The sequence below is a fragment of the Xiphophorus hellerii genome, chromosome 7 (assembly GCF_003331165.1).
Source record: "Xiphophorus hellerii strain 12219 chromosome 7, Xiphophorus_hellerii-4.1, whole genome shotgun sequence".
In the NCBI taxonomy this organism is placed as follows: Eukaryota; Metazoa; Chordata; class Actinopteri; order Cyprinodontiformes; family Poeciliidae; genus Xiphophorus; species Xiphophorus hellerii.
The window spans coordinates 26,007,988-26,035,441 of NC_045678.1; the positions used below are offsets into that span (position 1 = coordinate 26,007,988).

At 35.1% G+C, this 27,454-nt stretch overlaps 2 protein-coding genes across 3 annotated transcripts in view; one reads left to right on the forward strand and one right to left on the reverse strand.

Annotated features, from left to right (window-relative positions):
• The first annotated feature begins 1,746 nt into the window (after positions 1-1,746).
• LOC116723023 (alpha-1,6-mannosylglycoprotein 6-beta-N-acetylglucosaminyltransferase A-like) lies at positions 1,747-19,876 on the forward strand. 2 transcript variants are annotated; one of them, XM_032567536.1, is made up of 19 exons: positions 1,747-1,903; positions 3,651-3,755; positions 4,521-4,611; positions 5,240-5,305; positions 6,372-6,584; positions 7,101-7,177; positions 7,533-7,622; positions 7,817-7,876; positions 8,085-8,261; positions 9,496-9,665; positions 9,859-9,987; positions 14,050-14,183; positions 14,303-14,436; positions 14,566-14,709; positions 15,895-16,041; positions 16,238-16,351; positions 16,434-16,508; positions 17,028-17,185; positions 18,050-19,876. In XM_032567536.1, exons 2-19 carry the CDS (start codon positions 3,663-3,665, stop codon positions 18,249-18,251), a joined length of 2,274 nt encoding a protein of 757 aa, XP_032423427.1. In that variant the 5' UTR covers positions 1,747-1,903; positions 3,651-3,662; the 3' UTR covers positions 18,252-19,876. The 2 variants fall into 2 exon arrangements, with proteins under 2 accessions (XP_032423427.1, XP_032423428.1); XM_032567537.1 differs by having other exon boundaries at positions 6,396-6,584.
• LOC116723024 (transmembrane protein 163-like) overlaps positions 19,814-27,454 on the reverse strand; it is a 53,681-nt gene continuing 46,040 nt past the window's right edge. Inside the window, exons 6-8 of the mRNA XM_032567538.1 lie at positions 25,529-25,640; positions 24,642-24,783; positions 19,814-24,544 (exon numbers count right to left, since the gene is read on the reverse strand). Of these exons, the coding sequence (XP_032423429.1) occupies positions 24,484-24,544; positions 24,642-24,783; positions 25,529-25,640 (315 nt within the window). The 3' untranslated portion in view covers positions 19,814-24,483. The remainder of the gene's footprint in view (positions 24,545-24,641; positions 24,784-25,528; positions 25,641-27,454) is intronic.

Sequence of the window (27,454 nt, forward strand, 5' to 3'; positions counted from 1 at the left end):
AGTGCTGCTACATGTACAGTAGGTGGCAGCGTGCACCCTACAGGTGTTTGCGATCCGCCATGGTAGAAAAGAAGAAGAACCTGATGGACTAAATACAATAAAAGCCTCAGTGTGGTTACAAAAGTGACATTTGTGAGACAAAGTCTTGAAAAAAGGCATTTGTTTACGAAGAATTGAAGCAGTTTGAAGATATTCTAGGAAGATCTTGGAGGAGCTTTAATGTAATAAATTAAGTAAAAGAAACGTAAACATTCAGATGAAACAAACTCAGCATTTTTTTAGTTAACTATATACTTTACATTATTATCAAATAAATATATTAACACATAAATATAAGTGTCACTTTGTCTTAAAGTTGAAGTTTATGCCTCTGGCATAACTTAACATTTATTTAAGCTATGCCATAAACTAAGGCACATGTGAGAAATATGTGATCACATGTGATCCCATGTTGAATAAACCATGGATCACATGAGCAAAATACTTTATCACATGTGGAAAATGGGAACCACATTTTCCCACATGTGATGACATGTGAATTTCATGGGATTTTTTTGTAAGGGCAGTTATCCGGTCTAAAATTTGCATGGTTTGATCTTATGCTTTCTTTAAGTATTCCCTTTTCCACCCACAGTTAAAATGAAATCAATGTTTGCTTGGCTTAATTTCTTTAGTGAGGCATCATGTTAACTTGGTGATCTTTAGAAGCCCAACCCTGAAAAAGTTATATATTGAAAACTAATAAATTCATGTTTCAAACAGTAACTTTTGGCACTGGAAAAACTGAACAGCTACATAATATATGGAGCACATCCTCCGTAATTCAATTAATGCAATTCGAAAGGTCAAAGGATTTTTGACAGTTTCTTTATAGCATAGGCCTATGTTACCGGCACCAGATCTAGAGGAATCTGAGCCAGTATCAAGTGACACACAGGCAAAAGAACCCAGTTTAACCAATATCTGTGGGTCACAGAGGAAACGAGTTGTTATAATGTTACTCTGGCAAGAACTCCTTTATTCTGAGCCGCGCATGCCCAGAGCCAGGGCATGCGCCCTATTAGACCCACAGTGGTAGGACAGTGCCCCTACTGGTAAGAAGTTGTATGTACACAAACATATGTATCCATATACACTGCTCAAAAAAATAAAGGGAACACTTAAACAGGTGTTTAACACTTAAAGTGTTCCCTTTATTTTTTTGAGCAGTATATATATATAAGGAGAAAAAAAATAATAAGACAGAAGTTAAGACTAATTCAAAAATAAGGGTGTATTAATTTTTTTTAACTATTTATCAACCCACTACTCTTATAGAGGTGTGTGAAAAAGTAAAAGTGAACCTGAAAACAAACAAACAAACAAATATGTCACTAAAGTCTGAAGAAGCAGGTTTATTTTTAGACCAGACTTCCACTATGAAGTCAAACTGGTTTTGTGAAGATAGGCTGGTTTTGTGGGGAAACAACATATATATCCATATAAATATAAGAAAAAATAAGAAAAAGAAAATCAAAAATATGGGGTGTATTTTCTCAACCCACTACACTACACTACACCCACTACACTACACACTAGGTAAAGAAAGTGTGAATAAGTAAAACTGAACCTGAAAACAAACAAATAAAAAAAAAAATCAGTTACTAAAGTTTGAAGAAGCAGGTTTATTTTTAGACCAGATTTCCACTAAGAAGACAAACTGGTTTTGTGAACATAAACTGGTTCTGTGAGGAAGCTGAAGCATTGTCAAGTTTGGTCTGCCACCGGCAATGAAGCTTTTCACCTGTGAATCCTGCTTGAGCACTGCTCTGTGATTTAAAGGAACCTGGATCATGAAGAAACTTTAAGACAGACACAAAGCTTCATTTCTGTTGAGTTTGAAGGACCAATAAAACTTCTGAAGGTAACTGTTTTAAGTTTTTTCTCATTGTGAAGGTACTGTATGTCCAGCAGAGAATCACACCTTCATTGGATTAAAATGCTCATATTAAACCATCGGAAAGATGGATGTAACAGATATAAAATAGTGTTCTTTGTGTTTGATTATCCAGACAGCTGTTTTGGTTTGACCATTTACAGGATCAGTCTCTTAATCAGGAATTTAACTATTAAACAAATGTAGCTTTGCTGAGAATAAGAAGAAGCTATCATATACTGAGCTTGGTTAAGTCACTAACTTCAATAACATTTTAATCAAGCTGTGTTACTTCATTATCTCCCCCAACCAAACATTAGCTCATCAGCCTGACAGCACACAGCTGTGGAGGACCTGATTAACACTGATCTTAAAGTGGCTTCTGATTGGGCTGCAGCTCTCCGGTGGTTGAACTTGTGCTTTGGCCTCATTTTCTCAAACCATGCTCCCATTTAGAAAAACAATAAAATAAAAAATAGGCACGCAATACAGGAGAAACATTTGCATTTTTCCTTACAAAAGGTATGTTAGCAACATTTAAAGAAAGTATTTTGTCAAAGTAATTTAAGGAGATTAAACTATCTGATATACACTATTTACAAGGGGAAGCTTCAAAATTTGAGTCCATTAATTTATGAGAGTTTAAAATGTATAGATAATACCATGAATATTTTATTAAACCTTCAATATCTTGCCTTTTTAGCAGCTGAAAGAAATATCCTGTAACTGACACACAGCTGAATTGAATGACTACATTATCTCTCAGTTTGCCATCAGTCACACATTTATTACAGGTGTGACTGCAAAGAAAAAACCTAAAACATGCAGGAAGCAAAGCTCTGAGGACCAGGATTGACATATTCTGACTTAAACCATCAAAAACAGCACCAAGAAATCATCTACCTTGACCTAGGCATTTAGTTTACTTTCTTTTTTGAAGTGCATTATGATTTATAAATCAACATCAAGCATGTTAGGATTACTATAGTACAAAAATATGTCTTTTGCATTCCTTGTTCTTCTGCATGATTTTATACTACTATCATGTTCAAAATAAAGTTTAGTTTCATTTCATTTCAATATCGTATTTACATTTTTAATAGTTTCAGGACGTTGTAGCTGTTAGTTGCATAGATATAAAATCACTTTATCATTACTTTAAAATGTGACTTAAGAGACTGTTTGGTTAATTTTCAATGTTCTTCTCATATTCTGGTAAATCTAATACTGTTTTGTTGGACCAAAACTCAAAAGATAAGTCCTGCTTCTGTTACTATCAGGAATAAGGAAAACAATTTAAGCTTATTCACAAATCCAATCTTGGTCATTTGATGAATAAATTGGACCAAAAATGACAAAAACTTTTAACCACCTCATGATTTATTAATTCATATCTCAGCATTTATTTACAGAACATTAAAGGTAGATTAAACTATTTTTTTCATTTCAAAATATACATTCACACTGTGAAATATTTTGTGAGAATGTTTCTCACAAAAGGAAATTAACTAATTTTTAATTTTCCCCTTATTTATATAGATAAATCTCATTTACAAGGTCAGGATTTTAAAAAGCACATAATTTGATATAAAATCTCTATGGTTTTCTGATTTTTCTCATTTTACTCATGTTTATGTCTTAACACCCACTGCTGAACAGAACAATTATATTTCTAAAGAACATGACATTTATTCTGCTGTATTTTTTAATAACTTATATTCAATTTAACCTGCAGCTCCTGTTAATCATGAGAAAGCTGAAACAAATCCTGAACAGGCCTATGTGTGTGCTGCTGGCCATTTGTTTGCTGTGGTGTCTGAGCTTGCCTTATTTCATTCTGGTATGTATATTTTCCTATTTTCTCCTTACTTTGTCTTTTGGGGGCTTACAATCCATCAGACTTCAGAGCTAAATTTATTGAAGAGGCGTTGTAACTGTCAAAGTTTGTGATTTTAAAGTCTGTGAGGGACTCTGAGAACACCATTGATGTTTACGCAGTATATTAAACCAGACCCAGGAGAAAAACTGGACTAAACCGAAGCAATTAAAACCCCAGGTTTAGTTTAATAATTCATTGTCGAAAAGCTGAATGTCAGGTTAGTAATGTGTCATCTGGGAATGGGTTCGAAGAATCATAGCTTTTCTTTGACTGAAATCCTCTGTAAACATGGTACTTTGAAAAAATATTCCTACACATTTGAGTTCTGCATAATTTGTCACCTAAGAACCACAAACTTTTTATTATGTTTGGAAAGTCTATTTTCAACAAAATACAAAAATGAACATTGGAAGAATAAAAATAGTTTTTGATGTTTTTTTAATTAATTTTCTTTTTCTCAAGCAAAAAATTGAACAATCCATCAGGTTACTTTAAACAGGAATTAAACAAACTTTTCATTAAGTCCATATTTCTGTATTAAATGTTTTTATTGGTCTGATGTAATATTCTTATGTACAATGTTGTGCAATCGTTATCTGTAAGCAGAAAATAAACAAATGAATTTCAAAGAACATATATGTAAATATTTCAGTGCGGATTTAAAACTTGGTGTTTTTTACTTTGAATAACTAGTAGCTAAAATTCAATTGTTTGTGTGTCTTTCAGACTAAAGTTGACCAGAGGAGCATGGGTGTGACTGCTGACAACAGACTGAGGGAGAACAGGAAAGTGTGGCTGGAAACGAGCAAGGCCCAAGGTGAGAAAAGAGCAGAGAGATAATGAGAAGGGTCAGGCTGCAAAAAAAGAAGCAGAAGTAAGGGTGTTAACCAGTGGTGTCAACACCAGATTCTCTTCCTCGTGGAAGAAAATAATTGAAACAAATAAAAGACTTTCTCTCTTGGCAACTGCTGAGCAGAGAGCAGGAGGGAAACACATAAACCCTCAGCAGTTTCCAGGCACTCAGCACTTACTTGCATTACTTTGAAGTTATCCCAGTTCTCCAGAGGAGGCCATATGAATGGAGACTGATTAAGAATATTTGAGTGCTTATTATGAAGTGGATCAATTTGCATTAAGAGTGTCCCATTCACCTACAGACTGGCCCTTGGAAGCAACAGAATGACGAGAAGGAACACGTGTGAAAAAACCTGATATTTATTTATCAAACTGTAATCCTGCCTGTGTAACCTAATATTATTCTGGTTAGTTTCGGAGAACAGTTATTAGCATTCTTAAGATCTTTTAGGTCATTTATTTACTTGATCTAAACTTTGCAGTTGAACATCATTTTGTTTTTATGTGACACTTATAAAATGGGAAGGTTTTTTTTACTTTACTTTGTTCTTATAATCTTTTTTCTGTCTTTTTAATCTTTTCAATTCTAGATGTGATGAAGATTTTTGTACAGTTTGTGGATGATCTGCTGAACGTCGTCAAAACGGATAATAATGGTTAGAAAAAAAAATGTTTTATGTGAAACATAAGGTGCCATCTATACTATGCAACTGTTGTCTAAAATTTGAGATAAATATTCTGGCTCACAAACTCTGGATGCAACAAGCAGCCAGTGGACATCAATTATTGCTTCGCCATCTGTCTTTTTGTGTTAATGGTGATGGATTTCGTCTGATCTCTTGCATAAACAAGTCAAATCCATCTGATGTTGGTTTGCTATTGGCAGAATACTCATCCAATGCATTTCAATGTTCTGCAGCTAATTTCTAAAAATATTTCACTCAATTAATCGGGCTTCAGTTGACCCCCTGTTTTAAGGAGAGTAAATCATCAGCAGGAAGAAATTATTCTCTTAGAACTGTTCAAAATGGTTGTCCTCCCTCATTCCTTCATGTTTTAAGTCTAAACAGAAAAACTTTCTGAAAATGTTTTGCTTGGAAAATAATTGGATTTTTCTGAAGGCTTTTATTGCCTGCCCAGTGAGAGTCCCACTGGCAGTGGAAACGTTCTCCTGAATAAATCAGATCATAAGATATTGTACTGAACAGACCCACGTCCTGCCGCTAATGTCTTTGAACTTTAGATTGTTGTGTCCATTTCCGATTGAGCCATTTTCAATGCCTCGTCAGTTTCAGAAGAATTTTCTTCTTTGTTCAGCTACTGAATTAAGAATTTATTTTCAAGAATAAAATGGGTCCAAATAGCAAAGCATTTCTCATACCAAATAATACAATGGTTACTATAAGTCATATTTGATATATATATGGCATTTTTATAACAACTGAAGATATTTGATTGAGCTATAAAATGGACGGAATATACTCAATACTGTCCCTTTAAAATAATTTAAATATGCTACTCAAGTTGACAGAATGTTTTAATTCTCTAAATGCAAAGTCTCTTGGTTCAATTTTGACTGGATCATTAAAATGATCCCTCTTCACATAGCCAAGGAAACATTTCCTACCTTAACACTGCGGGACTTTTGCATGAAGAGCCATTTAGAAATGTCAACCCCTTTTCAACACTTTTAAAGCAGAAAGATGTCCCTCTCTCCTCCAGTCTCACCATCGCCACGTTTTAAAGGCTACAAGGAGGACATAAAAGCGCTTCAGGAGAAAATGGAGGCAGAGAAAGTGAAAGGTCAGATGAAGGATGAGATGATAAAGGAGCTGCGTGCTGATAAAGCCCAACTGCGCCAAGAAGTGACTCGCTTGGAGGAGCTCCTAATGCTGCAGCTGAAGAAGGAAGAGAAAAAGGAGACAGTGGAATATGGTAAGCTTTAACTCAAAGCTAAAAAATTTTAAGATTTGATTCAACACAGCTAAACAGGAAACAGATAAATTGTAAAAAGATCTCGCAAGCAAAGATTTCTAAACTGGTGCAAAGTTTAGACATGATGGCTAATAAATGAAAGTTTAAGTAAGAAAAATGTATAATGGAAACTGGCTTTCAGGGTTAGTAAAGCAATATTTTTCAGATTTATACAACTGTGCAGAAAATTTGATTAACAATATTTTTATTTGAGCATCAGGCTGGGATTTACAAAGTAAACCGGCAAAATAATGAGTTCAGTAAAGCTCTGCAATGCAGATGATGCTCATTCACATACAAATAAACAGACAGCATGAGGTACAACTGCTGATAATATTCTAATTTATTTAATTACCATAGGCAAAATAATTTATGAATAAATAAATGGGTAAACATATTTTATTTTCACCACCAATTTCTAATAGAGTACATGTAAAGTCAGGAAATATTTATTAATGAAAACACTGCCTTCCTTAGAGGATGAAACCCCAGAAGATACAAATTGCCCCCTGCCACCATTGGATGGATTTCCAGAGTGTACGGGGAAAATCAAGGTAATGAAGTCCTCTAATTATATGTTTTACATAATGATTGTGAACCATGAAGCAAAAAGTGTGAGAATCTGGTTAGTCCTATTTATTTATCAATTCTTTCTTGTTTACTTACACATTAAACTTTGACACCAAACTACCATATACGTAGATGAGCACTTTAACTTTATTTAAAGGTATTTACATTAAAAACTATTCTGTAACTTTTGTACTTCTTTTGTACTCAATGTCCAATAATTTCAGTTTACAGCAAAACTGAAGGAAATTTTCTCAATGTTTTAGTACTTTAGAGTCTACAGCTCACTAACCACGAGGTGATGTTTTTGTTGTTGTACTCTGTGGATTTTTGTGGGGACAGTGGATGAAGGACATGTGGATGACAGATCCTTGCTACAGCAGTTATGGTGTGAATGGGTCGCTGTGCTCCTTCCTCATCTATCTCAGCGAGGTACCTACTTGCTTTTAAACATGCATAAACACAAGTCAGTTTTGACCAGATTAGATTTTATCATCATTGAATTTATGTCCCTGCAAGTCCTGATATGGGGAAAAAAAGCTTGTTTGCATCAAATACATTTATCTCTTTAGGCGGGAGCTGTTAAAAGTAATACTGTGTTTCTTTTTTATGTCATATATATTAAGACAGAGTCCTGGTGTCCTGTTCTTCCAGGCCGAGTTTCAGTCATCGAAGAAACAAAACAGGTAAAAGTCAAAGATTTTTACTGAGAAACATAATCTGTGTGGTCTAAGAAGTTGCCAAAAAGTCACAAATCTTGAGTAGAAATAAAGAGTTGAAAGGGAAATTATTTTCTTAGTGGTGGTATTAAGCATTGGAAACAAAGAATGCTGGAGAAAGAATGAAAGTGACTTAGTGAGGGACTGATTTAACTGCTCTCTTGATTCTCCTCAGCCGGTTTTAGAGGATGCAGTGATACGAGGACATTTTGAGGGGCTGCACCAGTTTTTGGACAACAAGACTGAATTTAAGTGGATCCAACAGAGAATTAAAAGTATGGAGGAGATTTGGTTGGAGGCGGGACATTCTCTCTCGGCCAAATACAACCTGGAAGACCGGAAAGCCAAACAGGTAAAAAGTTATCGGTAGTTCACAAGTGTTAAATTGTTAAATATCTGTAAAAAACATAGAAAATGTTCTCTAACATTTTTTCTAACCTTAATGTCAACTGTATTTACCAATGTATAATTGTTGGATCAATTTATTGTTGGAAGACCCAGTTATGTCCAAGTTTTAACCATCTGGCATTTGAAAAGTGGCTCTTTGGATTGTAAATGTCACAGACTTTTAGTCTTTACTATTTTGCTTTTAACTGTAGTGCATCAGTTAGATGAAGTAATGATAATCAAATTATTGAACATAATTTTCAATAAAGCAAACATGGTTAAATATCATTTAAACAAGCATGTTTAAATGTCCAGCATTTTAACCGTAAATACAAACAGAATCACATTAAATTATAACATAATGTCTCAATAAGTGGCTTACATCTTTTTTTCTAACAGTAGCAAAATGAAAAATGTTGAATATTTTTTAAATATGTTCAGTCTTAACTATAAGCTCTGAGCTTCGGTTGAGTTTCTTCCTATAGACTTCAGATGGTATTTGTTTTATCATTGACAAGATTAAGTTTCTTCTCAAATTTGATAAAAAGCCAGTGTTTTTTCCTGTTATATTAAATAGTTTTGCTTTAATTTTGTGTTTTAATACATTTCTCGGTTGTGTATAATCAGCTTCCATCTCGTTTCCTCTGAGGTTGGTAGTACATTGTTGTCTTCCTAAACCAGCATTGTAATATTTCATTACAGGGTTTTTCTGTAATGAAATAACACCTATCTAGAGACTTCACCTTTCATCCATTTGTTAGCAGCTGTCTTTCATAATGAAATTACATTTCCTTTTCACTCAATTTATTGTTTATATTGTTTGTGCCATTGTGAGTTCTGCGTTTGTGTAGTTAAAATTGTTTTATTGTTAATTTAGCATTTTGAGGTTGTTTTCTAAACATGCTTTCATCCTTCGTTTAGAAAAGCTTTTTATTCCACTAATGCCAAAGACGGGAAATAAGCTCATGTATTTGCAGACTTCAGAGTTTCTTCCAGCAAATCTCACACAGTAGAATTCAAGTGGAAGGACGGATGTTGTGACTGTCTGAAATGAGTCAATGCTTTGTCCTTAAATGTCTAGGAAGCTTTTTTATTCTGAATGAGAAGCCGAAACAGATGCTAGGGAGATATTGACAGTTAAGAAAGCATTCAAAGTCGTCTCTTATCCATGAATCTGTTTCCTCCCCCAATTCCCTTAGATACTTGTGCATCCTGGTGTGCTTACGAAAGAAGCGGGTCTCAAAATAGCTGAGAATGCTTTCAGCGGCGGCCCCCTCGGGGAGCTGGTTCAGTGGAGTGACCTTATTTCCTCACTTCATGTTTTGGGTCACCATCTTCACCTGTCGGCCTCCCTTCCAAGCCTCAACAAGTGAGTATTCATCTGCAGGCCTTTTGTGCTACTTTCACAGGGAAGAAACAGAAGCAGATAAATGTGGCAGTAAAAACCCAGTTGTGTTGCATGACATCAAATGCAAATCGTGTCCTTTTCAGTAATGCCAAAGTCTGATGCTATAATTATCATATTTTCCCTCTTCCTTCTTTGTGTTTCTGTTTCTCTTTAGGTTTTTTGGGATTCAGACTGGCGGATGTCCCTCTCGACTTTCACTAGTGGAACCAAATTTGATTTACACAGATATAATTGGTCTTAGACAAATCCAGAAAGTACTTAAGACGTCATGGATCAAATACAAGTGAGTAACTTAATAGGCATTGAAATATTTTTACAAATCATTACATGTACAAACACTTTCTTAGAAAAACTAAGCACTTTCTTGCTTCTTCCATTGGATTTAAAGGGACGTATTATAATTCACATTTTGCTCATTTTTGTACTTCCATTTGTGTCTCAACTGTTTCTAAAAACAACCAGAGCATCTAAAAAAACATCCAGTTAGTCTTTGGCAGGAAGTTAAAGTTTTTTGGAGTCTAGAAAATGAGCCATTTCAGAAACCTTTTAATGTACTGTCACAAATCAGCAGGAACTGCCTCTCACCTAGCAACCCCAGTGAGGCCCAGCCCATTACCTAGCAACCCCAGTGAAGCCCAGCCCGTTACCTGGCAACTCCAGTGAGACCCAGCCCATTACCTAGCAACCCCAGTGAAGCCCAGCCCAGACAAACAGATATACTTGATTAATTATTCAGCAACTGTGACCATCTTTTTAAATGCAGGAGCTTTTACAATTAACTGCGGTCTGGACCAAAACAAGTGTGTTAATACAAGTTGGAAGTCAAAGATTAGTAATGATTAATGTCACTAATTAACTGACCGAATAAGTAATTGATGCCAACTAATTACTAAGTAATTAGTAGTCATACTTTTAACTCTTAAAAGTATGACTACTAAATCATAGCATAACATAGCTTCTCTGAGACATAAACTGAGTTTATATTTACTGGGATGTTGTAGAGGAGCGGTTCTCAAACTTTATTTTTCAAAGATCAAATTTCTCGATAACTCAAATTCAAAACTGAACAACTATAAATGAGCAAATGCTGTTTATTAAATTCACGTACAACTTGCAGGCAAAAACAAATGGCACTTTAGAACTACATACATTCTGTTATGACTCTAAGCTGCTATAATCTGTTACAATAAAATCCAATAAACACCAGTTTCAGAGGAAAGCTATACCTGAACTTGACAAAGTTTATTACTTTTCATGCCTCGCCACATAAAAGTGCTCCACTTTACACACAAAACTGAACAAAACACAGCAACTGAACTTAAAGTGCACCAAGACACATTAACATCAAAACAGCTGAGGTAAGGCTTACAGATACCAGGAAATAAATTATATTAGAAAATTGCCTTGTCAGCGTTCAGTGAGACACCTAAACCTTGGACCCTATAAGATTTGTGGGATATTTTGATCACATTCAGTATAATTCAACTTCATCCTAATTTCCATTTTCATAATTCTATGCATCATAGAGCAAGCACAATCTTGCTCTATGATGCAATATAAGTAGATAGAAGGTATCTACTTATATGGGTAGAGCTGACCTTTAGTCAAAAGGTTACAAGCTTGATTTCAACTTCCTCCTGTCAAATGTCAAAAGGCAAGGCAATTAATTAAAAGTTGTCACCAGGCTGATGTTTATAAATACAATTGATTGTGGCTCTTGAGTAAACTGCTTTGAGTAGTCAGTTTAGAAAAGCTTTGTTAATGCAATCTACTCTTAACAGTTCAATAGAAAAATAAACCAGATTTATTTTGGAATTAAATGTTTTTTAAAGCTTCTAAAGACACCAGTCAGCTATGGAACAGGCCTTTTTGTAAAATATGAACCCTTCATAAGTAAACGTACGTTTCACACTTTTAGTGAAACATGACCCACAAAAGTTTTATAAATGTGTGCTAACTTGTTTTTTTTCTTTATATTTCTTTGATTCTGGATTGTTCATTGCTTTAATCTGGGGTTAATCTGGTTTTACAAGGTACCTATGACGTCTGAACAACTGGTCACAAACTTAGCTTTACAATTTATTTCTAAATTTATAAGGTATTTCTGATTACCTGAAAAAGTCAAAGTACATCTGGTTCTGCGGAGGGACTGGCTTACAGAAACTAAATGTCAGCATTGTTTGTTTCTTCTCTGTACTGAAATTCTCTGGTTTGATAATTAAGACGAAAACATGTTCCCTTTGCTGTTCGTACAAAACTTACCAACAAAGCTGTTCATAACAAAGTTCTTTGCTTTACAAGTACAATTATTATTATTGAACAGAGTAAAGGTCTGAGATAGAGCTGAGTTTCAAATAAGTGAGTGATTACAGCAAAAACATCTTCTTCGCTGCTCTTTCAGTAATAATATCAGTGTAAAGTTACACTTATGCTATGAACAAATTATCAAATTGTATTCCACTTTAAATTTCTCATACTTCATGATTCAGACTGATTTTTTATTTTTTACACACCATGGCCTTGGTGTAGATTGACATTTGGTCCAGATGCGGACCAGAGACCTGGTGCTGTTGAGGGCGTGGCATTGCATTATGCTACATATTTCAGACTTGGTATATTTGATGGGAAAGTCACAGCTGAGTCTCTCAGGCCAATATGCAACACTATTTGTAATTTATCCAAAATATATTTGAACTATGGAGCTTGTCTCTTGTGGAAAAAAGTTGCTTATATCTATACAATTGAGCAAACCTCAAATCGTATGCTATCAGTAATCTAAGTAACTGTCATTACACAATCAACAAGCTGGAGCAAAAACAAACTGTTCAAGTTTTGATTATTTTGAACCTTTGAAACAATAAGTGTGATTTTTGACCAAGGCATTCATTAGATTTATGTAAAGTTAAAAAAAGATTTGTTCAGATGAGGTGAAGAGAAATGGTGAATCAAATCTGAGTCACTGAATGAATATGTTGGGATATAAAGATATTGTTTTTATGTGGGAGAGTTTCATCTGAAATGGTTATTGGATGTGTTAGATGGCGAAATTCTTAGACTGACAGAATATATACATTTTTTACCTTGAGAGGAAAATAACGACCAGCAGTCTGAGTGAGGTAAGAATCTCAGACATGAAAGCAGATGCCAAAGATGATGAGACATCTGGTAACAAAAACGTACTGAGACAAAAGAACGACTTAAAAGAAGAAAATGCCAGTTACAGAGAAAAAGCAAGAGTGAAGAGAATCTGAGACAACAGAGAATGTAGCAGTAATATTACAAATGGAAAAGTTTAGCCTGCGCATCAAGCATACACAATGAAAATGTCCTTCCTGCGTTCTACCATTTTACAAGCGAAACAGATGTTCCTTTTCCAGTGTGTGCATATGGCTACCCTTTCATGAAAATAGGACTAGTGGGTGGAGGACAACTTTAAAGTTCCACTCATCCTTTATCTGCTTCAATGAGTGAATAGAAAAATATTTCTCAAAGAAAGTAAAACCTGCCACATAAATGTTCTGGTACATTGAACCTATTAAGATTTTTGCTCTTGTATAGGTTTACACCTTTGATTGAGTATATTCAAAATAATAAAATGTCCTTGTATTCATTATAATAAAAGATGCATTATTTCCACTTTTGAAAACTAACTTAACATATCAGTTTAATCTGCGTAGAAATCTAAATGTATGCTAATAGTTTCTCCAGTCCTTGTATAAATTCTGTTCAAACAAACTTGACAGACTATTTCCTGATTCAACTGCTATGCTCTGCAGTTTGTTAAACTGGATTGATAATAAAACCTTTTTCCTATGTGATGTTTTGATTACTGGAAATAGAGCTATTTGTGATTACTGAGAAATACAATCCTGTTTCTTTATTTTCAATGAAAAGAGAAATGTTACTTTTCTTTATATATAAAAACGCAAAGAGTAATTGGTCATTAGTATTATATAAAACATATAGAAAATGTCCATAAAAGCTTTATTTAATTGCATGAACTATTAAAGTAATTAAATTAATTCTATATATATAACTATATGGGGGAAAAATAGTTAAAATATCCATTTTATATAGGTAATTTGAGAACAGACTTTTTTTCTTTTATAGAGTAATACAATGTCCTAAATAGGGAAGGTAGGAGTTGTACTAAATGTTGTCATTTTGTTCACATAAGTGGAGATAAATGTAAGGCAAACACTTAGCAGTTTGGTGTTAAAAGCTTTTCTCTTTCTTTTTTATTAACTGCTTGAATTAAGTTTTTCTATTTAAATGCTTTCCTATCTGGATACAATAAAATGGAATTTATTTTTTATGACCACTTCTCTGTCTGTGTGTCTGGCAGGTGTATAATCCGTGTGCTGGACTCTTTTGGCACTGAACCAGACTTCAATCATGCAGACTGGGCAAAGAAATACAACCTCAAAAGTCCGTTTGGTGGACTCAGTCTGACCCCCATGCAGTTCTACACCATGTTTCGTATGTGTCTTCTTGCTTTCCTTAAAGTCTATTCAGATCATTTGGTTTACATCCTCCTGGTATACATATTTCTAGTATATTCTTATAAAGATGTGTGTTTTCTTGCATTGTTCGAGCAGCTCATACACCAGACAACACGTTCCTCGGCTTCGTGGTACAACATCAGCTGAGTCTGGAGGAGAATGAGAAGCTGAAGTCCACCCAGAGAAAAAAACAGGCGCTCATTTATGGGAAGAGTGCCACATTTTGGAAGGTATTCCCAGAATCTGACTCAATAATGATGGTGGAAAGGTTTAAAAGCTTTTATTTTGGCTAATCACTTTTGTGCTTTTGCTGTTTTGAAATCTTCCGGGAAAGCTACTGATCGTTTCCTTGTTGTTAGGGTAAAAAGTCTTATCTGGACGTCATCCACAAGTACTTGGATATCCATGGGACAGTTGACAACGATACTCTGATTCCAAACTACGTGATAAATCATGGTATTATCAAAGGAACTGATGTGCAGACCTTGTTAAGACAAAGCAAAGTAAGTTTCTGTTGGTAATCATGATGACTACAGGTTATGTGCATCTTTCCATTGGGATTGGACGCCTCCCGCTCATATTTAAGTCTGCTGAATTTTACTGCTCTCATGTAGTTCTTACCACAGATTTATCAAGCAAACTCAGAGCCAATCAAGATGCCTTTGATTTAGTTTTTTTATGCTAGTTTAACTAAATATTTTCTACTGTTTTCTGACTAGTGCTTTTTGCAAAGTTATCTTCAGTTTGTATTTTTCAGACAAATTGTCCAAGTTTTAGCAAATAGCTTTGTTATTCTGATGAGGCTCATTGTTGCTCTGAAAATTTTAAAGCACAATTTGGATCGTTTGGTTTCCATAGAAGCCATGAAAGGAGGATTCATTTTCTGAGACATCCACAATAAACGTTTGGTTGGCATTTGCCGAGCTCACCTGGCTGGAAGACAAAGAACTTTTGATCCATATCGATGTAGCTGCATGATACAAAAAAGGACTGATTGGAAAAGCAGAACCGTAGTTCATGTTCTCATCATGATGAAAGGAGAGAAGCATCAAACCCAACAATGCCATCCAACATAGTTGAGCTGTGACAGAAATGCTTTGCTGTCTTTGCATCAGCTGGTAGAATAAACAGCTATGTGGAAGTGAATTCAATTTATGAAAATAGCAGAAAAAATGTGTATTGATATGGAAAATTGTAGCAATTGGAAAGTAAATTCAGTTCAAATCAAAAGTACTTAAGGGAAAATTAGGTGTAATATCTCACATCATCCAAAGAGTCTTGAAATGGATGATGATTCTGACTGCAGGAAGGATCTTTGCAATCAGGGTAACTAAGAAGCTAAATATGGATCATAAAATTTGTGTAAAAGAAAAACAAATAAAAAAAACAATATTTGAGCTTTATCTGTCTTTATCTGGCATCAAGAACTGGCAACCTTTTCACCATGTTTTTCTGAATAACCATAATAAGTAGCACCAAAACACAAGTTTAAGTAACTATTTGTAATCTGAAAAGATTGTAGGTTTTTGGTTTGAAGAACTACATCAAGGCAACGTTTTACACACTCCTCATGTCGTATTTATTGTACTGTTTTTTGCTGACACCATGTGGATATCCTTTAGTAGTACATTGTGTTTTCATAACCCATAAATCTTTGATATCTGGTTTGTTTTTGTAATCTTGTGTAGGTTTTTGTTGGGTTGTCATTCCCATATGAAGGCCCCGCCCCTCTGGAAGCCTTGGCCAATGGTTGTGCTTTCCTGAACCCCAGATTAAAACCTCCACACAGCAGCCTGAACACCGAGTTCTTCAAAGGAAAACCCACCATCAGAGAGGTCAAGGGTCTCTTTCATTTCTTTATTCTGTTATTTAAAGATTTACCTTTTAAACACACGCCTAATTAACAAATATCAAATGAAGTCTGATGAGATAAACTGAGAAAATCTTTCACTGTTTTTGCAGAAGACTTTGTATTTAATACAATACAATGAATATTGTTCTTGTTCATTTCCTGTTTGTTGAATTGTGAAGGTCACATCCCAGCACCCATATGCTGAAGAAATAGGGGAGCCCTATGTGTGGATGGTAGACATGGATAACCAAACAGATGTGGAGAGAGCTATCACTGCTATACTCAATCGCACTGTAAGTTTAATTCAAATCTTACAACTGGGAGATTCACTGAAAAATTTACTAAAAGTATTTTCTATTTACATGTGTCTTCCAGATAAAACCCTACCTTCCCTATGAGTTTACATGTGAAGGAATGCTCCAGAGGGTTAATGTCCTGATTGAAAAACAGGTTTGACAATAGAGTTTTATATGATATCCATCTATATATCCTTATATATATATATAGAAACATATATATATATATATATATATATATATATATATATATATATATATATATATATATATATATATATATATATATATATAGATAGATATATACATTAAGATATATAGATTTATCGATCTATCTAGATAATATATCTATCTAGATATATCTATCTAGTATTTTAAAGTCTATTCTCTGAGCTGCAGGGAACCAGTTTGGGGACTTTAAAACTGGTGTGATGTGCTCTATCTTCCCAGTTTCAGTCAGAATGCCAGCAGCAGCTGTCAGCTTGATTTATTTTTTTTAGGCAGACCTGTGAACACAGTCATATTTCAGTAATCAATGCAAATAAAGATAAACACATGGATGAGTTTCTCTAGAACCTTCAGAGACATTAGTCCTCTAAACCTAGAAATTTTCTTCAGGTGATAGAAGGCCGACTTAATCTTATTTTCTTTTCTCTAATCTGTTTCTTTGCAGGATTTATGCTCACCTGCAATGATCTGGCCTCCTCTGAGTTCTCTCCAGGTAGTGAAAGCGGAGGCAGGAACTTCGTGTAAACAGGCTTGTTGGAGGGCGGGGCTTATCTGTGAACCAGCATTCTTTCCATACCTCAACAATGCCAACAATCTCGCCAGGTGAGTACAATTTCATGGTACGTTAAACATATGACATTTCTAGTCAGACGAACATCAACATAAAACAAAATAAAGAATTCTTTAAAAGTATTAGAAACTATATACCAAATTGAAGTTTTAGCTGTAAATTAAAGACACTGACATATTTCTTTCAAAGGTGTTTTAAAACTGCTTTATTCTCCAAGTTTGCAGCGTAGTTAGCTGTAGGCTGCAGTCAGATTCGTTTTTCAAGAGAATTTCCACAGACTATTCCCATTAAAAGCAACTACAAAACAAATTGTCCTTAAACCCAGAAATATGGATACAGTTGATGCATTAAAATCAGGACTGAGCAATAATGTTTATAGCAGTTTTCAACAAAAGCCAAAGGTTATTTTATATTCCTTTTACTAGTTCTATATTTATTTCTTCTTGCGTTATATGTTATAGCTCGTATGTAATGTCTAAATTTAATGTGTTCTGCCTTTTACTGAACTTTCTCATTTTCTGTAAAGCAATTTAAGGCATTTAAATGGAGCTATTTAAATAAGCCTTTGTTTTGCCTTCTAAAACTAAAGTTTATAAAAATGCTCACTAATGACCACCAACTTAGCTATAATTTTTATCAGATATGCAGATGTTGAGATTGTGAGAACAGTTTAAGAATAAATCATAACAATCTGAATATGCAAAGTCATAGCTACTATTCTGAATCAATTACATATTTCATTTTGGATAAATGTGTCAGTCACTCTGCAACCCTGAATACTGGTGCAAGCAAAGTCCATTACAATTTCATAGGCAAATTTACTTGTTTTTGAAACCAAATGTGTGTTACAATGAGAGCCGCTCATTATTTAATGTACCTTTTGTCTTTGCTTGCAGCCACAATATAGCTTGTCAAACGTCTGAGTTTTCAGACGGCCACCTTGTGTTCCCAGCCTACGACAGCACCGAGGAACATTGCCTGTTCCAGTCGGATTCTCTGCTCTACAGCTGTGTCAGATCCGAGCAGTCACTAAATCGTATCTGTCCCTGCAGAGACTACATCAAGGACCAAGTAGCCTTATGTAAGGCATGTTTATAACTGCTGAACAATGAACAAAATGCCACTGAATGTCATCCCAGCATCCAATATCAGCTCAGTGTTTCCTGCTGGAGTCTCCAAGTTTAATTTATTTACCTTTTGTAGTTTGAAGCTCTAAGATCAAGAACTGACAACCTGATTCCTTTAGGAATTTATGATATTCCCGATGGTGGGAAGTGAAAATGACTTGAACCAAACCTGTCATGTTATCATATATTATGTGCAACTCCACTCTGTCTTTAATGGATCATTTGGGAAGAAGTCCATCTTCATTTATAAATGAAATTTCTAGCTCTTAAATTTGCCAGAACATCTGCTAATGGTTGTATGCTTTTTCAGATTGCAACACGTTTAATTTACACATTTCAAACTGACTTTGCCTCTTTCACTTTTGCTTAAAATCATCTTCAAATTCCAATTAACAGTAACTGACTGTGTCTAAAATTCCTGCAATGCTGAGGATTTAGCTTTTTGTTCTACAAATACATGTGTGGATGTTTGAGTTTACAAAAAATGAACACATTGTACATAATTCTGCTCTTCAAGTGTTAAACCTTTTAAATCAAGTTAATTTGCCAACTTTTTGAAGATCTATTCCAATTAAACCAATTTAGGTTACAGTTTCTGCTGCTAAGATAATATTGATGGAAGTTCCTCTTTAACATTCCCATGGCTCACTTAGTTAATTTTGTCAGGACAGAGCAGAGTGACTTCAGACTTGAAATGATGATGCAAAAGTGTGAAATATTACCTTAGATGGTGAGAAAGCTGACTGACAGAGTAAATATTGCAGGAGTCTTTATCAGCCTCTTTCACATCATGAAACGATGTGAAATGCAAATGGTCACATTTGTGTCTGTAGCCCATGCTCCCTTCATACTTGTGCCACAAAATGTGATTATAAAAAAGTAAGTTTACTGAATTATGTCACCGGCTTGGTGAGCTTCTTTTATTGTTGTTTTAATTTATTTTTATCACAAGTTTTATTTAGTGAAACAAGGTTTTTATATCAGTGAAGATACTAAAAATCGAGAAATTTGCAAGTTATTAAACAAAATTTGTGTCTTGTGTAACACAATTTAAGGATTTATTCATATTCAAACATAGAGTGCAAAGGTTTTGAGTAATTTTATTTTTCCTTTTAGATCCGAAAAGACCAAGTTTATATTTCAAAGATCTCTTAGCTTTGGTTTAATAAACATAATACACAGAAACCATGCCCATTATAACTTTTGATCATAGCAGCACACCTTAAATAATTCCAATAATTTGATATTCCTTTAACAGGCACGCATTTTTAAATCCCCTTTAGTTTTTATTATATTTTAGACACAGCAACTGATTATGACAGCAAGTGTCCCATAGAGCAAAATGACATCTTATTAGCGCATTTAGTGAAACAGATGTGATTTGGAGCTAATAGGGATGACGGTGTTCCTAAAAGGGATTAGATGCTTTTTCTCATTGTCAACAAATCCCCCATTGTTATATATGATCCCAACTTCTACCTAATTGGTGTTTGTTATTCATTCTTCAGGCAAAAAGTCAGTACCTCTCAGCACTTTGATGATCAACCAGAAAAAAACTTTATTTACTCAATCAATAAAACTCTCTTCATTGACATACATATTTCCTTAATGTTCTTTTACATAAATTATGTTCACATCATCTGTAATACCATCAACGCCGTCATTGTACAAACAAACGATTCGTTACATAGTTTCTTTGTAAATTCATTTATACATCTGAGTGCGGGCGTGGGCGTGTGTGTGTGGATGTAAAGCGTTTGTAGCCACCGACACTGTTGGGTTTTTAAAAGCCCATGCAAAGCCTATGGCAACAGAGAGCTGGTTTGTATTGCTTTCAAAAACATTGTATAATTTGGTGGAATGAATGGTCCATTTCTGCACTGACAGCATGCCCACTTGAAACAGAGACAAGTTATTTCACATAAACTGACACATGTTGATGATTCAGATATGTTTGTAAGTGACTAAAGAGCGTCTGATGTTGTTTCAAATGTTCATAAAAAAATAAGAGGGATTAAGTTACTACAACATGTATCAAATGATGAGCTGTTTAACTTTAACATGGAAACTGAAAAGCATGAATGCTCCAACATGAAGTGGAATGAAAATAACACAAGGTGCAATAAAGAGAGGTAGAAGGGATTTTGGTGCCCACATTAAAAAATTTTAAAATGTTCTTTTTGTTTTCACAACAATAACTTGTGAAATGCGCAAAAGAGTTGGAATATAAGCATCGTTATTCACCCCCCTTTACACTGGAGTAAAACCACACAGTGACATTAAAAAGTGGTCTTTACATGGTCTTGGAGAGGTCGGAACATCGAGGTTAATGCATCTCCCCGATGCCATTTAGCAAGAGATTTCACACTGTTTCAGCATGCACAAGACTCATGCCTGGCTGGCAGCGTTAATTTTACAACAAAGGCAGCACAACTCCTTAAAGCACTGCATTAATTTATAATTATTGCCCAAAATGGCAAGCTGTGTGGTGCCCAACACTGTACAAAAACCCCACACATTTATGTTTTCATGCTCTTTATGGTGCTTTCTCCTTCAAAGCAAAGCTTGGTAGAGGTGTATAAAACCTCTTTATAAAGACAAATGTGGGAGTAGTACTGTGTTATGGGAATAGTACTGCTGAGATTTTTGATACACTGATTTGCGATTAGCATTGGAGGGTCTAGAAATCATGTTGCAGTCTTAATCCGGTGTAAAGGGAAGCAAACTGGTTTACAGTGAATGTTTTTCTGTGCAGTATGGGGTTACTTCGGCATCTAAAAACTGTGCTTGACTTACAGGAGAGTCACTGTAGAGATTGTCTTCTGTGCAGTTAAGAGGGGAGTGGAGGACATTACAAATCAGTGTGCTGTTGGTGAGTTGAACTGATGTGAACCGATTCACACCTTCAGTTTGCAGCTTATTCATGTTCTTCACACAGTGGAACTAAAGATAACAGAAATGTTACACTTTGCTAAACACATCAACTCAGAGCCGGATTCAGGCCTGTTCATAACTCCACAATGCTTTTATAACTCTGTTCAGCTGCGGATAAAAATATAGAGTTTTACCTTGGGATTTTGAGTTTTGAATAAGACCATTGTAATTCTTCTACCAACCATAAGAGGGCAGTCAATCGTTATTTATTCATTATACAATGAAGAACTGGGACCTTGAAATATGCTTTTACACTAAGCAAGCTCTTCATGAATTTGAGCATATAAACACACCTAAATATTTATTTATGCTTCAATAAAAATGGATTCATGTGCGAATAAAGTGTGGTTGTTGCTCAGACATGATGAATACTCGATGCCTGAGGTCAAACAGTGTTTTGACTCAGATTTAGGTGAGTAAAGAATATTTTTTTAAGCAGCTGCACAAGAGTTGAGGCTTGGACCGAGCAGCCAGAGCATGCCTAAATACATACCTTCCAGGTATGCTCACCCACAGCAGCAACTTACAGTAAGACTTGTTGTTTCATTTCACCAATAATCTACAGTAAAATGTAAGACATTTACAGTATATTCACACTACAGAGGAAACATGTTTAACAATATGCATCTATAACCAGTTTGTACTTTTATACGATATGCTTTATACTTCCGAACAGTGTAATAAACATATTTACAGAGCATGTGCTTTGCTGTTACATTCTGTTCATTGCATGTAATGATAAACATTATAATTATTTCTGGAGGAGATGATGAAGAAATGGTTGATGAACATAAAATCAGACTTACAGAGAACACTGAGTCACTAAATTGGTTTTCTACAAGCTGTTTGATCTTTGTCATTGCACTAAAGTTTCTCAAGTTTCTTCTTTGCTGTTACAGTGAGTAAAAAATAGGCAATTGACTAAAATAACTGGATTTCAAGTCATAATAAAAAACACTCTCCCCGGGTTCAGTGCATCCTTCTAACACCGTAACGTGTATGAAGAGCGAGAATGGTATGAAAGTCAACACTTATTTAAACCTCATTATTGCCAGGTGAGACTGCACCCTCTTTCACAATTTCAAGTAGAAAAATGATTGAATGGATTTTTGCAGCAGAAAAAATAAAAGAAAATGCATGAACACCACACTGCAATTAAATAGAGTCCAATGCAGTTCTTAATTTTAGCAGTTAAGATAAATTAAGAAAATATATTTTGATTTTAAATAGTGGTCGCAAAGTACTCCTGAATTTTTTTCCCACATTTTGTCATGTTCTAACTAAAGATTTCAATGTATTTTTATTGAAAATGCATTAAAAGACAAACATGTAAGCTGCATCGTATATAAACTTTTCCATCAAAAGAATTTTTTTTTTACTGCATTTATATTTGGTGCCCTCTACTTTTTACTTCTTGTAAGTATTCTGTTGATTTTCTTATGCACATTTTTGGTAATGTAATTTTCTTATATTATCCTACTCAGTTGCACACTTCTTTTGATTGGACTACGCTGTTTTTAATAAGTGCACAGTATTTTCTTATGCTGTAAGTTTCCCCTTACTTTACAGTTTATTAGTTCTGTTTTTATATTTTTATTTTATTTTTGGATTTGTCTCTCTAAAGCTTCATTTTAAGGAGTTGGGTTATTTTGAGCTATCTCTGCAGTTATTCTGCTATAGGCTTAGCACTTTTCGTCACTCTGTTACTTTCTTCTCCTACTTCGCTTCAATTTGCAATATTTGCTGTCATTTCAACTGCGAACTTAATGTTTCCTCAGTTTTCTTTTCCTTCATAGAAGCTACATCTGGTCTGGCGTTCTGTTTGGCTGTGGTAGCTTCCTGGAGGGGGGAAACATGTTCCTCTGCTGCTATTCACTTATTTTTTATTAACATAGAAAGTACTACATCAGTTCTTTTGTTTTTTTTTTGTGAATCTGCTCTGTCTTCTCAAAATCTGAGTCGGTCGTGGCAAATTGCAGCTCGTACTGAGCCAGGCTATGTTGGAGGTTTCTTCCGGCTAGAGGGGAGTTTTTCTTCTGAACTGTCGCCACATGCATACTCAGTATGAGGGACTTCTGTAAAGTCAAAGATACAATACAGGTACTAGTCTGATTTAAATGCAGCCAAAAGGTGCTTCTATAATGCATTGACTCAGCGGGGCTGATAACAAATGCATGACACTTTTCACATTTGCATTGATAAATAAAAAAAACTGATATTCTCTGAACACTTCACAATTGCACACTACGTTTTGTTTTTGTTCAACTTAAAATCTCTTTAAAGTACATTTAATTTCAACATGACAATATAAGAAAAAAAATTTCAAGGCTTTGTGAGGCCCAAGTTGGCTCAATGATCAGCTGTCAGCAGCTGTCAACAAGTGTACATTATCATAGCTGATTCATTAATTTGTGCTTGACCTTATTACAGAAAGAAAACAACAAAAAAATCAAACAGTTCCACATTTGTGCACTGAACTTTATCTCCATCGCCATTATATGGCAAATGTTTGTGCTTAATGAGTCCTTTCATCTTAACTCGGTCACCTTACTGAAAGTTGTTAATGTTTCAGGAAGATATAGCATTAACCTTTTCTCCTCCTGTTTTCATGTCTTAGAGATAATTTAAGAGGCTAATCTCAGAAGAATTCCTCTGTTTAACACACTTCTGGTTAATAGTCACTTGAAATGATAAAGTTTGTAAATTAATGGGCAGCTTAGAGCAAGAGTCTGACAATGAAGGAAAGGTTTCGTTCTAAAATGCCCATTGAATGTCTTCTTTAGTAAATTACATGGATAAACCTACTTTTTTCCAGAAGACCTTATTTAAAAATACTATCAACATAAAAATCTGCATTGGCATCTGTCTCTGCCTTCCTGAACAAAGCCAAAGCACTTCTTGAGCTTTTGAGTTTATGATCTCGCCTCTTCCTCATCCAGGGTGTCATTTTTAACTTGATGCATTTAGGAGCTATTTAAGAGAACAAGGGGAAAAAAACTCTGAGCTGAGAAGATCTTCAATAATGTCATTATCTCTCAAGGTCTCTCAGACTTGAGTAATTGAATGTTGGAGTGTACTATGTACAGTATGTACAGCAAAAGTGTATATTCACATATATGCATGTAACAGAGAATGATGTATGCCGTAATAGTGAATGTACAAGTAGTATGTGGACGAGTGTATGAAAGAGGAGAGGGCAGGAGGCACCCAGGTGTGTGTGGGTGGGTGTGTGTGTCTAAAACTGCTAATCTGATTAGCCTCGGGCTCTTTCATTCGAAGCGCTCGTAGTTCCTCGTCTGCCTGACCCGTGGCACCATGTCTTTCAGGAGCCTGTGCAAACAGAAATGAGCAGATGTTGGAGGAAATGAAAGAGATTTCAAACCGTAAAACTGGAAAAATAAACGTATGCCAAACACAAAACTCTTACTTGACTCCATAGGCCAGAATGATTAGTCCGATTAAAACCCCAATGGTGCCATCCAGAAACCAGACATCGGGATGCTGCTTGAAGACTTCAGCACTGATGAGAATTGAGAATCCCATGATTGCTCCAACCATCGAGTTAAACCCTAAAAAACACGAGATTAGCATATAAAGGTTGGCTCGGTTTACAAACTTGCTTCTCTAAAATGTCTGAATATTCCTGAAAGAGAACCATCTAAGAATTTAATGTCATACAAATTTTAAACCTGTTATTTGCATCATTCCTCTTACTAAAGTCTAACCTGAGTGATTTTGTTTAGAATAACCAAATGGGATAATTATTAATAATGGTATGTAATAAATAGCCCTTCATTTATTACATACAATTAGGCATTTATTACTCATCTTCATAAGTATCTGTGAAATAACTAACATTCCAACATTTAGGAATAGAAATTGTAAATTTTCTCTGTATTTCAAGAAAAATTATTATTATTTTTTAAACACGAAGATCATATCTGATACAGCAACATTATTTGTACCTTTTTTCTTTTCTAAATATAATTACATGTGCCCTAGTGTGGAAGCTAGCTCAGTGGTTATTGTCTTGCCTGCAGTAAGTGTATAGTCTTGTGGGAAATAAATCCATGCTCAAAGAACAGCAACCTCAGGCTTATTGGATTGATGCCCTGCAAGTTAGAGAGTGAGACCTGGGGACAGTGTGTTGCACTTTTCTTCAGCTCTGCGTGTCTCTCTCTTTCACAAGATGCACATTTTATTCTTTTATCATTTATGTTTTGGTTTTCCATGTGTTCTCTAACATTAAGTCATACCTAAGCCATTTATCAGGCAAGTTATTTATTAAATTTTGTGAGTGTACAGACTTCCTACCATCAGTAATAAGTGCCCGACTGGTCAGCTTTTTTCCCAGCATGAACTTGGCCACAGCCAGCACAGCACAACTGAGACCGCTCACTATGGAGACGCTGTAGAGGAAGTCATCCTGGGGTCAGAGACAGAAACAGAGAAAAAGCTCATGAAACTAGCTGTTTCTATGATTATATACAGTACCTGTACTACTTAGCACAGAGTCAAGAGGGAAGCAGACTAATTTAAAATGGAAGGTTGAATTGTTAGTTTTTGTTAGCTCAAGCATTTTAAACCCGGTGCTCCTCTTTAATTAGTGCATCAGCTCAAGGTTGTATGGATGATGCTTTGAAATGATTCAAGCTCTTTTCTTTCTCACTATCAGTCTCAAAACGACTTCAGCAGAAACCCAAACTTGACCCCTGCTTCAGGAGAGACAAAAATCAGAAGGAGGCGAGAAAAAGCAGAGAATATCTGGCAGTGAAACACAAAGACTGCCTTCACTAGGCTCTGATTTTCACTTACAAAGGCCAAATTAAAAGCTTTTGATTTATTAATTTGTAACTTAGGCATTTATTACTAATATTGGGCTTTTTACTTAAACCTAAATTATTTTGGAAAAGTATTCAAACAGTTAATATTTAATTTTTTTTTTTAAATGAATGATACAAACACAGGCTTCCAAGTATTCTATTGGTATCTTATGTCACAGACATTTACAAATTTCTCCGTAGTTGTAACAAAAAATAAAAAATGTTTTAGAAATAAAACTTTTAATGGTCTGCAGTGCATTTCTATTTTACTCTATATCTAAATAAGCATCACGGCAATAAGATACCTTCAAAACCCATTATGAAATTGGACCTCTTTCTCTTTAAGAAGCTCTCATTGTTTCCAACATTCCATCACAACAATGCTCCTCATCATGTCGTTAACAACCGTTATTAGAAGAGTTGGGCTGAGAAGTAGTTTGACTCTGACTCTCAAACGGGTGATGTCGTTTCCTGTGCGTGCTGCATAAGGAGAAAATACCAAAACCAATTTAAATCCCTTGTGGCCTGGGGAAGCTGTAGGATCCCCCAAAACATGCTGGATGGTGCTACCAATGGGAAGGATCCCTGAGTTCCTCTTGAGAGTCTTTTAGAATTCAATTTGGAAATCTCAATTATTAAAAGCTCTATTTCTGCAAAAATCCTACTTGTGTATCACTATGAGGTACTTGCACATTATAATAGTTTCAAAGCTGCTCTGTTTCTTTTTTCTTGACACAGAGGGGCTCTTGGTTGTGTTTTTAATCAGGTACAAGATATGGACAGATAGTCAGAGCTGCACCAGAGGACGTGATCCGAATGGGGATTTCTACCTTTTCTTCACCCTCTGTCCAAAGTAGCAACATTTTACAGTAATCCCACTTTGTGGCTTTCCTCCTCAGGCTGTACAGCTTCTATGTGAGAGGAGTTTTATTTTAGACACCATAATGTGCAAAGTCTAATGTTCTCTTTCATTATTTGTTTTTCGTTTTCACACTAAAATGAAAGCACATCTGGTGAGGTAAATCACCTGTGACATCCGTTTTTTGAAGACATCAGTGAATTTCTGTACCCCAAAAAAAACAGAAACAGAAAACTATGTATGATAACAAACAAAGTTCTAGAACGCAGATGAGGTCGGCTCACGGGGAAAAGATACTACACTTTAGATGAGAACAATAAAAAAGAAACTCTGCATCATTTCATCCTCCAAACTACTGAATCTACATATTCAACCACAGCGCAAATCCTGTGACAGAGATTTTGAATATACCAACAACTGCTTTATTTTATGCATGCTAGAAAGCAGAATGTTTATAACTAAAGAAGAATTTCAAGGGCTGACAGAAGGTGACGAAATAAGTGAGGTGGCGGATGTAAGAAGCAGAGTGTCAAAGAGAAAGATAGTGGTAATAGGCTT